Below are 17,180 nucleotides of genomic sequence, written 5' to 3'. Positions count from 1 at the left end.
AGGTAAGAAGAAGAATTTTAAATTCTATTCTAGAATTAACAGGAAGCCAATGAAGAGAGGCCAATATGGGTGAAATATGCTCTCTCCTTCTAGTCCCCGTCAGTACTCTAGCTGCAGCATTTTGAATTAACTGAAGGCTTTTCAGGGAACTTTTAGGACAACTTGATAATAATGAATTACAATAGTCCAGCCTAGAGGAAATAAATGCATGAATTAATTTTTCAGCATCACTCTGAGACAAGACCATTCTAATTTTAGAGATATTGCACAAATGCAAAAAAGCAGTCCTACATATTTGCTTAATATGCGCAAATCTGTGAATAAAATTTCAGAGAAATAAGATGTTTGAGTGGAGAGAAGAAATTTTAGATCTTTTACTGACAGGCATGCCAGCTGGTAAACAAAAGTGTTGCATTTATATTGTTACTGAGTATTAAAGCGTCTTGTTGAATATTTAGTTGAGGTATAACTATACGCCTCAAATTGCAGTACCTTCCTGTCAGGTTTTCACATACAGATATTGAACAAAGGAGTTACACAACATTAAAAAGATGGCATCATATCATTTGAAATGTTCAAAAATGGCTTGAGACTCTGCAGTTTTACTGAACACTATGTCTGGATTTTGTAGTATCACATCAACAACTAACATTTGAATATTACCTATATTTATGGAGAATGTTGCAAATTTTTGCAAAACCTATGAAAGAGAATCTTGCAATTCTTGTGTGTTTTGTTGTATTCCTTCACCTCAAAAACATAGATATACACATCAAGATTATTGAAATCTGGGCACTTAGGGTAATGTTATGCACGAAAGCATGTTTTGTGGTGGCCATTTTGGATTTCAAAATTTTTGGCGGGAACAATGGACTGATGTCGTGGTTTCCACAATTTTCAAAATCAGCATACCCAAAAACCCCTAGGCCAAATTTTGAGTGGCCCCACTATGTGATTCGAGCCATCCAGGGTTTTCACGTATCCCATAATCCTTTGCGCCAGAGAGTCGCTGTAGTCAAAACAATATAGAGAATCCACATGACAATTGTAAATGAATATTATCCTACAAAAATGTCATTTTCTTATGCTTTTCATCACATTAATAAGAGACTGCTGCATAATACACTGAAAACTTGCTAAAACAATTATAACAAATAATCCGTGTCTGCTACGTTTAATGCAAACCAAATTTCAGACATATTATATATATTAGTCTGGAACAAAGAGGACAAACAGTGTTGTAAAGAACAATAATCAAGATGTTAAAGAGCAAACGTCACTTTCCCCCAGAACGACATGATCAGGAAGCGAGCATAGTTCACAGCAGCTCCCACTGAAAATAACGGAGAGACAGCCTGTGATTCTTGCATGTTTACATAAAACAAATGCAATAACGTCTATAAACTCAGAGAATATATTCATGAGCGTTTATGCACAATATAAAAATAGTTTTATGTTGCGATGTTAATTGTGTTGTCCGTGTGCAGCGGTTAAAGTGAAGCCCGATCAGAGCGTCTCAATGCAGTTCTCAATGTTACTGAGATCTCGCAGCGCAGCGACCTCTCCGAGGTTTTGCGGGATTTGAAACCTGAAAAGGGTGGATACCATGAAGCTGTGAGTCATACTGAACCATGAGGAAAGTGTATCGTTATGCCTCTAACATACATAAATTGGTGTATCACATTAATTCCAAAATAAAATACAGATATTGACATGTTGGAGAAAAGCACAAAAAACCATCAAATTTTCTGCACAAATACAACCAACAGAACTTCTTTGGAGTAGAATATAACCTTGAAAAAGACAACTTCCACTTATTTTGAATTTTAAAATGCTTTAAATCAAGAATGCAGTCCAGCAGACGAAAACCGAATGGTAGATTTTTTTTGTTGTTGTTGTTTGTTTGTTTTTTGCCTCCCTTCTTCAGCTAAACCAGTATGGCATAATTCCTATTTTTGGAACAATTGGCCCAGCTGCTGCAGCTGCTTGGACACTTTCCACAGTGGGAGTGTAACAGACCTAAGAACAAGTGTTGCAGCAATGCTTTTGATTAATTGTCTGGAATCTGGGGAATAGTAGTAACACTTGCACACTTGTAAAATGAGGAATTTGTTGAACAGAATTGGTATCATTTTCATGTATTAATATGCACGGCGCACGTTCACAATGTGAGCTGGCTCATGATGCTGACCTTTGTAACAAAGCCACGGCTTTGAACTTCTCCTTGCTTGATAATATTAATGGAATCCACTTTTTGCTGAAGATCAAAGTAGACAAACAGATTCATTATATATCCTCTCAACACTCTGGAAGTGGAGGTAGTGAGGCAAAGCTATTTTGGAAGCAGCCAACATTTTGAAAACTGTATTTCTACATTTCACTGTAACCCACTGACGAGTTACAACTCTATACTGATATGAAATAGAGCATGTTCAGTTTTAGTCTGTACTTGGCATTTATACACAGGCAGATAAAATTCATTCTATGGGGTACTGATGAGGGTGCATACCTCACAAAGGCTCAAAACATTCTAAAAATAAAAACATATTATTAGCAATAGTAATAATTTGACCATGTCTTAATCGTCTTACTTATACCTTAAACTTATGTAATTTTTAACCAATTTGGTTAACAAATTCACACCATTCATATTACTAACGGGTGTCAAGAGGACCACTGCAACATCTGGGCAGCACAGTGGCAGCACAGTGGCTTAGTGGTTAGCACTGTTGCCTCACAGCAAGTAGATCATGGGCTCGATTCTGTGGCCTTTCTGTGTGGAGTTTGCATGTTGACCTCATGTTTGCGTGGGTTTCCCCAGGGTGCTCCAGTTTCTTCCCACATTTCAAAGACATGCAGGTTAGGTGAATTGGAAACTTTAGATTTGCCCAGGTCTCCTTTGCAAAAGAGATATCGATCTCAATGGGTCTAACCTGGTTAAATAAAGATTAAATTAAAATCTGATTGAGATCCCTTTTGAATTGATTGTTAAATATAAATATAAAATATATTTGACTTATTTAAATCTTAATTTAAAACTGAATTAAATTCAATTAGAAATGTGAACCATCCAGACAAACAAGCAAACAAAATTCATGAATATGAGGCAAAGTGACAAAAGAACTTGACCAAAAAACTCAAACTTCAGAACACTTTAGATTGTAATGTGAACATAATATAGACTACAGAAAAACAGATTAGAATATAAAGTCCTGGACAGAAATATATATATATATATATATATATATATATATATATATAAGGTCGGATACTTTTCTAATAGACCTTGTATGGTCAATTTACAGTCACCAATTCATCTAACCTGCATGCCTTTGAAAGCGCAAGGAAGCCAGAGCACCCAGAGGGAACCCACACAAACACAGGGAGAACATGCAAACTCCACACAGAAAGAACCAGACGGGACGCGACCCCAAGACCTTAATTCTTTCTGTGAGGCAACAGTGCTAGCCACTAAGACACCATGCTGCCCATTATTTATTATTTCTGTAGAACTTTATGTATTTATTTATATTTATCATTTTCTGTTGCCTGGGTAGAGAAAACAGTATCTGCTCCTCTGTTTGCTAAACAGTCTCCTTGTCTTTTTTTTCTTGTCTTTTGCTGAATCTGATTCTAGTGAGTGGTTTGTTTTTCATTATCTCAGTAAATCCATCAAATATAGAGGGAGCAGCATTTGTTGTGATTGATCTGTCTCTGCTGCACTGTATGTAGTCAGTATTCAGCGGGCGGCGGCGGGGTGTGTGTGTGGGGGAATCATGCAGTGTGCCGCACCCTGCAAAGACAATTGATATGCAGCCATGGCCAAAGTCTCCTGTCGCAGTTCTATTTCCCCGAGGATGAAACAGTGAAGTGTTCGGAAACCAGTTGATGTTTTTCCATTTATTGCCCTCTGTACGTCCCCTGTAATTCTCCTGCACCCTGAGCTCAATTAGACAGACAAAGCCCTAAAGGCGCAGTCAGCTTAGGCATGGCCAATTAGTTTCCCAAGCGATGTCAGAACTCCTTTGAACTGCCATGTCAGCCTGTTGCACAGCCACTGATTTGGGATGACGGTGCTGCAGTGGCAAGCTTCTGCACTGTGACCTATTTTGGAACCAGTGGAAAAAGGCAGAGGAAAATGCAGAAATCTCAAAACTTTAAGCTGCATATTTGAACCAAACCACTACATAACACCTAATGTCAAGCATTTGTACAAAAAATAAATAAATAAATCAGATAAAAGAAAGCAGGTCATGCTGTATTTTATTAAAATAATCTTAAACAATGTGATCACAATTGAATTAACTTTTTAGTGCAGAAAAAAACACTTAAATGATGTTGTATTGTTCAAAACAACTGGGTGCCGCTAAACAGTGATGTCCATGTGTGTGCATGTATGGACTTTGACGGGAGAGTGTGCGATTATGTCTTGAAAGGTAAAAATATTGAAGCGGTTTGTCACGTGGTATTTTCCTCCTCTTAGGCAAAGGACCAGAGATACTCCTTGTAGGTGAAAAGCTAAATGACAACGAATGGCACGCTGTGCAGGTGGTGCGACGTGGGAAGAATTTACAGCTCTCTGTGGACAATGTGACTGTGGAAGGTACAGTAAGGAGGAAGAAGCTGTGCTGAAGAAATGCGCATTGGTATTTGCAGTTTAACCCGCTCGTTTCATTTGTTAGGCCACATGACGGGCGCCCACACCCGACTGGAGTTCAACAACATCGAGACGGGCATTATGACCGAGAGACGCTTCATCTCTGTGATGCCTTCGAATTTTATCGGCCACCTCCAAGCCCTCTCGTTCAATGGGATGCTTTATCTGGACCAGTGCAAGAATGGGGACATCTCCTACTGCGAGTTGAATGCCCGCTTTGGCATGAGGCACATTGTGGCCAACCCAGTCGCCTTTCTTACCCAAGCCAGCTACATGGCCTTCTCCACCTTGCAGGCTTACGCCTCCATGCACCTTTTTTTCCAGTTCAAGACCAGCAGCACAGATGGCCTGATACTTTACAACTCTGGAGATGGCAGCGACTTCATTGTGGTGGAGCTTGTAAAAGGGTAAGCTCTCTGATGCATGCAGAGCTAGAGCACCACTCACAGTGCATACATCTACCAAAGACCAACAGATCCAAGTGCTGTTTGCCCAAAAATCATTTCAACGGCTTTCACTCTTATAAGCCTTCTTTACACTAAAAGCATTGTAATTTAACATGCGTGTTAGAGTTAAATGATTAAATGACCCCAGATTGCTCGTAGAGTCTTTTAAGTGGTTGGAGATTCTGTGCAAGGAACCAAAATCCACATCCCAGTTATTGTTTAGGTTCCTTCTGGAACAATCCAGGCTGTATTTGGAGTTTCTATGGCCAAAATCCATTTGGGGCATGCACATTGCTATCAAGCTGGTGCATATTTTGAATGCAAACCTAATTGTCAGGTGCTGTAGGGTTGGATTAAGGCTCCACATTATGCAAGGATGTGTTGTGGATCCTTCGCAGGCATATTTTAGCATCAACTAATCTTCGTTTATATGGCACATTGCTAACTAGAAGGTGCTTAAAATGTAATGAAATGCTTATTAATAAATCTATTTGTAAAACACCAGACCCTTCTTTGCATTTAAAAATAAATGCTTTTTTTTTTTGTAAGTGAGAGAAGTACAGTACATGATGCCAGCAGATTTTGAGAAAATGGACAGTTCAACAGTTACAGAATTACAACCAGAGCAAATTGTTAATGGTAAACTGAAATATGGACAGATCTTACAATCATAGTTATTACCCAAATTTTTTATTTTATTTTTTGGTTAATGAGTTTTTTGTTTTGTTTGTTTGTTTGTTTTCCATTATAGTAAGTGTATTCAAGTAAGACTGAAATGTTATTTTCCCTGATATTCAGTTGTCATTTTCTTTGATATTATCTTTATTCTCTTGCTGATGTAATTTTATTCTTATATTTTTCTAACAATATGCACATGAAGTGATAATCCTGTATTGATGAGGAAACAGCAACTGGCACATGAGGCACATGAGCTTGACACTTAGCAGGAGTGGGGGAGTTTGATACAAACCAAAATGTAATTGTGGACAATCAGTCTTATGACACACATACCCTCGAATTATTGTCAGCATGGTGTTTGTAACCTACATTTTGAGTTTTTGACAAGAATTCTTAAAAAAAAAGAGTACTATCTTGAGATGTTAAAGAAAGTGACATTTAACTCCAGATTGTTACCACAATCTTTTTCTTTTTTTTTTTTATTTTCTACTGCCATTTTTGAAAAATGATTTCTTCAGTTTTTTTGAGAACTTGGTGCAAGCTGAGGCAAAAACAAAACTGAAAACAAAAGTGCATCTGTACTTGGCAGAAGTAAAAATTGTATTTTGCAGATTTTCAGAAAATATATGGGAAAAAAACACTTGGCACAGGGACATCACAACTGTTTTGCTTCAGCACAACAGTATTTGTTCTCAAGAAACTTGAATTACATGTTTGTTTGTTTTTTTTCTTGCTCTCCAAATGATCTAATTATGATTCATACCTTGAAGGCTGCAGCACAGTAAAGAAACAAAAAGAAATACTATACAATTATTTGTTTATCACAGATAATTGTGTTAACAGACAAGAAGCAGAGTGAAAAACAATACTTCCCATTACCGCGGCAGCAGTGTTATTCTCATCCTCAGACCTACTTGAGCACATTTATCAGTTTGACTCTGTGGAAAAATATGTTGCAAATGTTTTATTCATTGTAAATAATTTTGTTACAAAGAGAATGGCAGAGGCGATTGTGTCAAAACAGAGCAAGCAAAGCAAAAATTGTACTTCCCCAACGTCACACTTTGCACCGACTTTCTCACAGTAAGCAATTAGTCAGCAGGAGGTCTTGTTCTACTGCAGAAGCTTTGCAAAGACAAAACAGACTATAAGCAGCTTCCCACATTTCTGTCACCGTTTTCATGCTGTTCAATCTGATGTCTCAATTGTTGTTTAAACTGTGATTCAAATGAGATTCAGCTTATACTAAAGCTATTTCTTCAAAATGCCTTATAATTATGCACTTGATTGGCGATACAGTTCGTGTGTGGTGAAATGATGACAGGATGCACTAAGAACAAACATCTGTGTTGTGCTGTAGGTACATTCATTATGTTTTCGACTTGGGAAATGGGCCGTCACTAATGAAGGGAAACTCAGACAAACCGCTCAGTGACAACCAGTGGCACAACGTGGTGATCTCCCGTGACAACAACAACGTGCACACCCTCAAGATTGATTCCCGCACAGTCACCCAGCATGCCAATGGAGCCCGTAACCTAGATTTAAAAGGTAACTTGCTGTATGTCAGAGTAAACATGAGATGTAGACATTATAATGAAGATTTTAAATCGTGCGATGTAGTGATGCTATTTCCTGTTGTAACTGACTGATACCTATAGGTTAGCATGCATAATGGAAAATAAAATAAAATCACATTATAAAGTGCATCCAGGAAGTATTCAGTGCTTCTCTTTCTTCACATTTTATGTTACAGCCTTATTCTAAAATGGATGAAATTCTTTTATTTCCTCAGAATTCTATACACAATACCCCATAATGATAATGTGAAAAGTTGTTTTTTTTTATTTTTGTAAATTTATTAAAAACAAAAAAACTAAGAAATCACATGTTCAGAAGTGCTCACAGCATTTCCCATGAAGCTCAAAACTGAGCTCCGGTGCATCCTGTTTTCACTGATCATTCTTGAGATGTTTCTACAGCTTAACTGGAGTCCACCTGGAGTAAATTCAGTTGATTGGACATGATTTGGAAAGGCACACACCCAGTGGTGGGCACAGCTAACCAAAAAGTTAGCTTCGATAACCGCTAATCCGCTAACTGAAACATTAACTTTTATAACACTAAACTGATAAAAAAAATTTTAGAGGAAGTTACAGCTAACCGCTAACTTTTAGTATTGACTCAGTACTAGACATGAGCCGATAACCGGTTTCAATGTATACCGCGGTATGAAAAAGCGCTCGTAGTGGTAGACATCACACAGTGTGCCTGAATCACACTCGCTTCATATGCAAATAGCCACAATGTTGTTAAAGCACATTTTAAAGCTATACATAATACAGTGAAACCGCAGTATGTTTGCCCACAGTTATCATACCATCCAAATCTCATACCTGCCCATGCCTACTCAGTACGCTAAGCCAGTTTCAAGTTTAAGCACCACAAGTGCTGCTGTGTAAATTCAAAGGTGATTACAAACCAAAAGCAAATGAAAAGCCAGAACGTCTGTCTTTGTGTACCTGGTCCATCACTACAAAAAAAAGAAGAATCATTTACTTTCAGCATGTATGTACTCAGACAGTGGGCAGGAGACATGAAGTGTAAAGCACTTTTCACTTATGGTTTAATTTAACACCAACTAATTCCGGACAGTTTATCAAAATTAACGGCAACTCTGTCACTTTTACAAAGTGAAAATATCATATTGCACATATTTTTTAAAGTAATGCACCAATTCTGAAGGTTTGAGCATTAAACAGACACGTGTGCCGAAAGGCATTATGCGAAAATTCAAATGATCTGCCATCATCAACACCCCCCACCCCACCCCCCGTCAAAATGCAGAGAACACTGCCAAGGCAAAAACTGAAAATTCTGTTAAGTGTAATTCATGGCAGTGTTCCATGCATTTTGGGTCAAAATCGATAGAACACCACCACCTACTGGATGGGAGTGTAAATAGCATCCAACTGTCACATGGTTGCCATTTGGTGCACTGAATCACACTTAAACAGAATTTTCAGTTTTACAAATGCCTTTTTTTACAAATAAAAACAAATTACATATTTACAAAAACATTTATTTGTAAACACCAACACACACATTACGGTAGCTTGTGTGTTGTTTTTTTTACAAATAAATAAACAGCCAACCAGTGACGAGTGCGGTTCATTTTCCCATAATGCCTTTTGGCATCTGTGAGTTTTAATGCTCAAACCTTCAGAATTAGTGCATTAATTTAAACTAACAGATATCTGTGACATTTTCAATTTGGAAAAATGACAGAGTTGACATTGAAATCAATAAACGGCCGAAATTAGTTTGGTTTTTAAATCGAACCATAAGTCACACCTGCTTTGCCTTATATGCCTTTTGCCACACTGGTAGGGCAGTCTATGTTGAATATAAATTGCTTCTTTTTCTCTCTCTCTCTCTTTCTCTCTCTCTCTCTCTCTCTCTCTCTCTCTCTCTCTTGTAGCAACAACTAGGGAGCCAGGCCCCTACTGCTGGGGTTACACTGAGCTCTGCTCCTCACAGCTGCAAAACATATAATAGACAGGGACTAACGTGTGATTTTTAGGGTTTACAAACGTTTGTGATCCTCTGGCTTTATTTACTATTCCAGCAAAAAAAATGTTAGTGGACTAAAAGTTAACAAAACTAAATTTAGCAGAAGCCAGTTGGTCTGCTGATGGTTTTCAAAGTTAGCTGAACAACAAAGGTAGCGTTGCTAATTAGCGGATTAGTGGAACTATGCCCACCACTGAGTCTACGTAGCTTATTTGTGATATGCACACAAAGCTATGATGATCCTTTATCGTGCATTTGCACTCTGTTTTTTTTATTTATTTATTTTTTTTTTTGCTGGAAGTAATGTTCTCCGACTCTTGTATCTCTCAGGGGAGCTGTACATCGGTGGTGTGGGGAAGAGCATGTACAGCAGCCTGCCTCGGCTGATAGCATCCCGGGAAGGTTACAAGGGCTGCCTGGCCTCTGTGGACCTGAACGGAAGACTTCCTGACCTGCTGGCAGATGCCCTCCACAAGGTGGGGCAGGTGGAGCGCGGCTGTGGAGGTAAGACACGCCAACTGTTGCATTTCAGTGGCAATTATCACAGTGACTGAAACTAATTCAACCACATTTGATGTGGTATATTATAAAACTGCTCCATCATGACTGGCCAGCAAGCACAATTTGTGCATTTATTATTTCTGATTATACACGCTAACATGTCGTCTTATCACTCTGTCGACAAGAAGTGCAGCAGCTTTTGTTGATTTCAAAGCACTCAGCAGGTCACAGACCTCTGAGGTTAATGTCTCACAGTTCACATTGCCGTGGTCACAAGACTCTTCATGAGTTTGGCCTGAAGGTGACACGTGAAATGTCTTCTTCATAGCAAGAATGACCACATCACAGTATGAACATGACTTTGATTGCCAGTGGCAGAAGAAAAAAGGTCACAGATTCAGCCAATAGATTTAAAAAATAAATTAAATTAACACTTTGGAGAATGATTAGATTAATTAAGTTGCAGGCACATCTTTCTGTCTTTGGAGACATTTATGAAGATTGAAATGTTTAGATGCACTGGAATGAGGTTTTCTTTGCTGTTAGTTTATAAAGTCCCGCTCTCATGTTTATGGATATGCATCCCAGAAGGTCGAGGTTTGAAACCTTGTCCATGCCTTGAGGTGTCAGTGTTGAACTCCATCATTGTACTATGGTCTTGTTTTCACTCTGATGGGATTTTCAATATGTTCAACTATTCCTGTTTTCTCTCACGAACTTTGACAAATTTGAGTAATAACATTTTTGTGGATGCTGTTACTTCACCTAAATGTGTGAAAGTTATAGGCTACTGCCGGCGCATTATGGCTAGGCGACCACTACATTATGTGGCTCAAGCCCAGCATGTTGCTTCATCACACCATGCAATAGATCACATTCATGGACAACCCTGAGCTTCACACAATGGTTTGTCATAGTTAGTATCCTTTCAAGTTACATATCTGTAAAAATGAGAATTAGTCAGCAAGATATTTCAATGAAATTTAGTGAAAAGATGAGCCGAAGATCGTATTAGGATTTGCTGGAGATCTGGAGTAACGGGAAGTACCTGCTTTTGAGTTTTGATATCTGATTTTGATTTCTTTGATCTTGATTTACAGGACACAACATGCATTTTGCACACAAGAAATCAACAACAAAGTATAACATTACTTTTTTTATATGACATGGAAGATACAAATATTATGGAAATTCTACAACCCCAAATCAGAAAAGGCCAGGATAGTATGGAAAATGCAAATTTTAAATGAAAAAGATCCTTATATTTATCGACTGGCAGACATACTACAGACTGTACCCGGGGGACACCACTCCATGCATCTATGGACTGCCCAAAATCCACAAACAGGACGTGCCACTCAGGCCTATTGTATGTAGCACAGATTCCATCACATACAATTTGACCAAGCACCTCAAGTGGATTTTGGCTCCTCTAGTGGGTAACTCAGACCACCTTGTGGAGAACACACAAGATTTTGTGAACAAGATCAAGGACCTGCAGCTGGAGGCAGATGAAACTATGGTGTAATTTGATGTGACTTCGTTGTTCACCTGCATCCCCACCGCTGAGGCCATCTCAGCTGTGAGGCAGAGACTGCTGGAGGATGTGTCTCTACCTGAAAGAACCAAACTCACACCAGACCACAGATCTGCCAACTCTTGGAGATCTGTCTTAACACCACGTATTTCCTGTTTAGGGGGAATTACTACAGGCAGATCCATGGTTGTGAGATGGGGTCCCCAGTATCCCCCATTGTGGCCAATCTGTACTTGGAGTGAGTGGAGAAGACAGCCTTGACGTCGTTCACGGGCATCTCTCCCAGTCACTTGTTCAGATATGTCGATGACACATGGGTTAAAATCAAGCAACAGGAGGTCGAGGACTTTACATAACACATCAATTCGGTGGATTCCAATATCAAGTTCACACATGAGGATGCCAGAAACAACCATTTAGCCTTCTTGGACTGTGATGTTACGATTGGAGAGAACAGGCAGAGGTTTACAGAAAACGCACTCACACTGACCAATCTGCTCTTTGGCTCAAACCACCCCCTTGAACACAAGCTCGGGGTGATCAGGACGCTTCAACACAGAGTCCTACAGGTGCCCACAACTGCAGAGGGAAGGGCTAAAGATCAACAACTTGTACGGAAAGCCCTCTTAGTATGTGGGTACCCACGATGGTCCCTGGACAAAGTGCAGAAGTCCCAGAAAACAAAGAGACCAGATAGACAGGAGACAGAGACAAGAAGAAGAGGAGTGTCTCTCCCTTATTTAGCAGGAGTAGGGGAAAAACTACAGAGGATCTTCAGACAGCACAAAATCCCAGTTTACTTTAAACTGGTTAACACCTTGAGACAGAAATTAGTTCACCCTAAGGACAGGATCCCTAGTTACAAACAGAGCAATGTAGTGTATTATATCAGATGTCAGGAAAACTGTAATGAACACTACATAGGTGAGACTAAGCAACCTTTAAACAAGAGGCTATACCAGCACCGCTGAGAGTTCACCAGTGGACCTCAGTCTGCAGTTCATCTCCACCTGAAAGACACTAACCACACGTTTGAGGACAAGGAAGTTAAAATCTTAGCCAGAGAGAAGAAATGGTTTGAGAGAGGTGTCAAGGAAGCATTCTTTGTAAAATAGTTGAAACCCAGCCTTAACCGAGGGGCGGGTCTCAGACACGCTTTGTCCCCTGTTTACAATGGGGTACTCAGGTCTAAGCAGTTTCAGTCTTTTGTTCATGGTAATTCAAGGGAGTTCAAGGGAGCCATCAGGGGAGGCTTCCATCCAATCATTAGGAGAGTGCACAATAGGTGCTAATTAGAGCTATTGTTTAGTCACTAGCCTATAGCAGTCGGCCTCTCAGTAGGAGGGGTCTGGTTAGGTTAAAAAACTCCAGCTTTTGTTGGCTTCTGGTTTATTCTTCTCTACAAGAGTCAAGACAGAAGTCAGACTACCAGAGCAAGAATTTTAGCTGAGGAAGCTTCTGTGATTTGAAGCGAAACGTCCTCACGTCAAGCAACCCAGTCCAGTCGAAGATTCAAGCTTCTCTACTATCCTTATATTTACTTCTGTTTCATTGCAGACAGTATGAACACGTTTTGTCTGATCGACTTCATTTAATTTCTTAATATACATCCATTCCTGCATTTAAGGCCTGCAACACATCTCAAAAAGCATTTTACCACTTTATAATGTTGCCATTCTTTCTTAAAAAACACTTAAAAAATGTTTTGGCATTGGCCAAGTGATGAATCATATCAGCTATTATTTTGGCCCATTCTACCTGCAAACATGCCAGGACGATATTATATTAAAGATATTATGCACTGTAAAGGGAGAAATATGCAAATTCATTCTTTCTTTGCGAATCATTGTTTTTAAGCTGTAATAATTTTCTCATACAATTGTTGAACTAGAGATCCTCTGCTTATGTTTGCTCCTCAAAGACTTAATCTTTGTTGAACACTGTTTATGTACAAATTTGTGATTACAATGACCTGTTGACATCACTTGCTTGAAATAAATTTATTTATTTATTACCACATTACCTAACTTACCCCAATTGCCACCTTTTTTGGATTGTGTTACAGGCCTGAAATGCAGGAATTATTGTATATTAACAACTGAAATGAAGTTGACCACACAAACATGAAATATCTTGTGTTCATACTGTCTGCACTGAAATGGAAGTGAAAGTAAATGTTAGGGCCCCTTCACACATAGTGCGAATATGTACAACTCAAGGCGACTCGCGTCGTAACAACTCGTATGAGCAAACCACGAAACTTTACGACCAGGCCCGGTGCCAGAAAAAAAATATTAAGGGGGCGATGAGTTTATCACAGGGGACGGGGTTGCCCCCCCCCCCCCCACACACACACACAAAAAAGTGCGCACCGGAGGGTACGTGCCTCTGAGCATGTATAATGAATTGGGTGCGCTCCTAGAAAGCTTGTGTATTTAGGCTACACCGTTGTAAGAGACTGACTAAGAGTAAAGAGTGATGACAGTATTTTTTAATTATTATTTGAACATATAAACCCTCGGTCAAGTGATCTCCTGCATACCACAAAACCAAACCAACAACTGATCTGAGAAACGACACGAGACAGTAGATTAACCCCACATAAACCTTTCATGTAGATATACAGTGGTCCCTCGTTTATCGTGGGAGTTACGTTCTAAAAATAGCCCCCAATAGGCGAAATCCGTGAAGTAGTCAGCGTTATTTTTTACAATTATTATAGACGTTTTAAGGCTGTAAAACCCCTCACTACACACTATACACTTTTCTCAAACAGGCATTAACATTTTCTCACTTTTCTCTCATGTGTAAACACTCTCAAAGTTCAAACCTTAGTAGAAAAATAAGACCAACCTGTTTTCAGGCCCAAACATTTGTTTGAGAAATAAAAATAGAACATTTTCCTATAAATAATTATGATGGCTTTTAGAACTAACGAATTTAATTTTAACGATCAACCTACGAGGTTGGACACATAAGAAATTATTAATAGTGACTGACCAGTATTTCACAGTTCCTCTGATCGCGCCTCTTCGTCCTGGCGCCGCTCCGCTGTCGCGCCTTTTTCCACTCACACCTCGCTGCAGGTGTCTTTTTCCGAGTGAAGATTCTTATAAACAGACACGCAGAACACAATGCGCATGCTCTCCCTTCGCGGTGCCGCAACAGGTGTCCCGTCATCTCGACAGAAAACCGGCCTGCTTGATGAGGACGCAGAGCACAGTGCGCTGTTTAAAAAAAAAAAAAAAAAACATGCAAAATTGGACTAAAAAAATCCGCGAAACTGTGAGGTGCTATATTTTCCAGTATTTCTTTTTCTTTCTTTTTTATTTTTATTTTTGATAACTCTCATATCCGAGGGGGCGAGGTTGATGACGTGAGGGGGCGTCACCCCCAAACCCCCCCTCATGGCGCCGGGTCCGTTTACGACTGCGCTACAATTGCTGGCCTGTAATCAGTGCGGGAAAAATGCCTGAAATCAACAAAGACATGGACAAGGTGCACTGTGTGCAGCTCCTGCAGCCCGGAGCATGAGCAGAGCTCTATGGCTGTGAGCAGACACGCCCCCACCTGTCTGTTCGGCACCCAGACAACGTGTCACTCTATGTTATGTGATCATGCATTTTCATTATTTGTTATTTATTTACGTATGTAGATGTTCTTATTATTTATGTAACTGTCCTGTTGGTGGTTTCTGTGTTTGTAATCAATTCAATCAATCAATTTTTTTTTTATATAGCGCCAAATCACAACAAACAGTTGCCCCAAGGCGCTTTATATTGTAAGGCAAGGCCATACAATAATGATGTAAAACCCCAACGGTCAAAACGACCCCCTGTGAGCAAGCACTTGGCTACAGTGGGAAGGAAAAACTCCCTTTTAACAGGAAGAAACCTCCAGCAGAACCAGGCTCAGGGAGGGGCAGTCTTCTGCTGGGACTGGTTGGGGCTGAGGGAGAGAACCAGGAAAAAGACATGCTGTGGAGGGGAGCAGAGATCGATCACTAATGATTAAATGCAGAGTGGTGCATACAGAGCAAAAAGAGAAAGAAACAGTGCATCATGGGAACCCCCCAGCAGTCTACGTCTATAGCAGCATAACTAAGGGATGGTTCAGGGTCACCTGATCCAGCCCTAACTATAAGCTTTAGCAAAAAGGAAAGTTTTAAGCCTAATCTTAAAAGTAGAGAGGGTGTCTGTCTCCCTGATCTGAATTGGGAGCTGGTTCCACAGGAGAGGAGCCTGAAAGCTGAAGGCTCTGCCTCCCATTCTACTCTTACAAACCCTAGGAACTACAAGTAAGCCTGCAGTCTGAGAGCGAAGCGCTCTATTGGGGTGATATGGTACTACGAGGTCCCTAAGATAAGATGGGACCTGATTATTCAAAACCTTACAAGTAAGAAGAAGAATTTTAAATTCTATTCTAGAATTAACAGGAAGCCAATGAAGAGAGGCCAATATGGGTGAGATATGCTCTCTCCTTCTAGTCCCCGTCAGCACTCTAGCTGCAGCATTTTGAATTAACTGAAGGCTTTTTAGGGAACTTTTAGGACAACCTGATAATAATGAATTACAATAGTCCAGCCTAGAGGAAATAAATGCATGAATTAGTTTTTCAGCATCACTCTGAGACAAGACCTTTCTGATTTTAGAGATATTGCGTAAATGCAAAAAAGCAGTCCTACATATTTGTTTAATATGCGCTTTGAATGACATATCCTGATCAAAAATGACTCCAAGATTTCTCACAGTATTACTAGAGGTCAGGGTAATGCCATCCAGAGTAAGGATCTGGTTAGACACCATGTTTCTAAGATTTGTGGGGCCAAGAACAATAACTTCAGTTTTATCTGAGTTTAAAAGCAGGAAATTAGAGGTCATCCATGTCTTTATGTCTGTAAGACAATCCTGCAGTTTAGCTAATTGGTGTGTGTCCTCTGGCTTCATGGATAGATAAAGCTGGGTATCATCTGCGTAACAATGAAAATTTAAGCAATACCGTCTAATAATACTGCCTAAGGGAAGCATATATAAAGTGAATAAAATTGGTCCTAGCACAGAACCTTGTGGAACTCCATAATTAACTTTAGTCTGTGAAGAAGATTCCCCATTTACATGAACAAATTGTAATCTATTAGACAAATATGATTCAAACCACCGCAGCGCAGTGCCTTTAATACCTATGGCATGCTCTAATCTCTGTAATAAAATTTTATGGTCAACAGTATCAAAAGCAGCACTGAGGTCTAACAGAACAAGCACAGAGATGAGTCCACTGTCCGAGGCCATAAGAAGATCATTTGTAACCTTCACTAATGCTGTTTCTGTACTATGATGAATTCTAAAACCTGACTGAAACTCTTCAAATAGACCATTCCTCTGCAGATGATCAGTTAGCTGTTTTACAACTACCCTTTCAAGAATTTTTGAGAGAAAAGGAAGGTTGGAGATTGGCCTATAATTAGCTAAGATAGCTGGGTCAAGTGATGGCTTTTTAAGTAATGGTTTAATTACTGCCACCTTAAAAGCCTGTGGTACATAGCCAACTAACAAAGATAGATTGATCATATTTAAGATCGAAGCATTAAATAATGGTAGGGCTTCCTTGAGCAGCCTGGTAGGAATGGGGTCTAATAAACATGTTGATGGTTTGGATGAAGTAACTAATGAAAATAACTCAGACAGAACAATCTGAGAGAAAGAGTCTAACCAAATACCGGCATCACTGAAAGCAGCCAAAGATAACGATACGTCTTTGGGATGGTTATGAGTAATTTTTTCTCTAATAG

At 39.5% G+C, this 17,180-nt stretch overlaps 1 protein-coding gene across 9 annotated transcripts in view; it reads left to right on the top strand.

Annotated features, from left to right (window-relative positions):
• Window positions 1-17,180, top strand: part of LOC117517424 (neurexin-2-like) — a 643,324-nt gene that overhangs the window by 251,918 nt on the left and 374,226 nt on the right. For all 9 annotated transcript variants that reach the window (XM_034178438.1, XM_034178436.1, XM_034178437.1 and 6 more), the window contains 4 exons: window positions 4,484-4,603; window positions 4,683-5,064; window positions 7,142-7,332; window positions 9,685-9,858. In XM_034178438.1, the coding sequence (XP_034034329.1) occupies window positions 4,484-4,603; window positions 4,683-5,064; window positions 7,142-7,332; window positions 9,685-9,858 (867 nt within the window). The remainder of the gene's footprint in view (window positions 1-4,483; window positions 4,604-4,682; window positions 5,065-7,141; window positions 7,333-9,684; window positions 9,859-17,180) is intronic.

Source organism: Thalassophryne amazonica, chromosome 9 (genome assembly GCF_902500255.1).
Source record: "Thalassophryne amazonica chromosome 9, fThaAma1.1, whole genome shotgun sequence".
NCBI classification, from domain to species: Eukaryota; Metazoa; Chordata; class Actinopteri; order Batrachoidiformes; family Batrachoididae; genus Thalassophryne; species Thalassophryne amazonica.
This window is presented reverse-complemented; position numbering and strand designations above follow the sequence as displayed.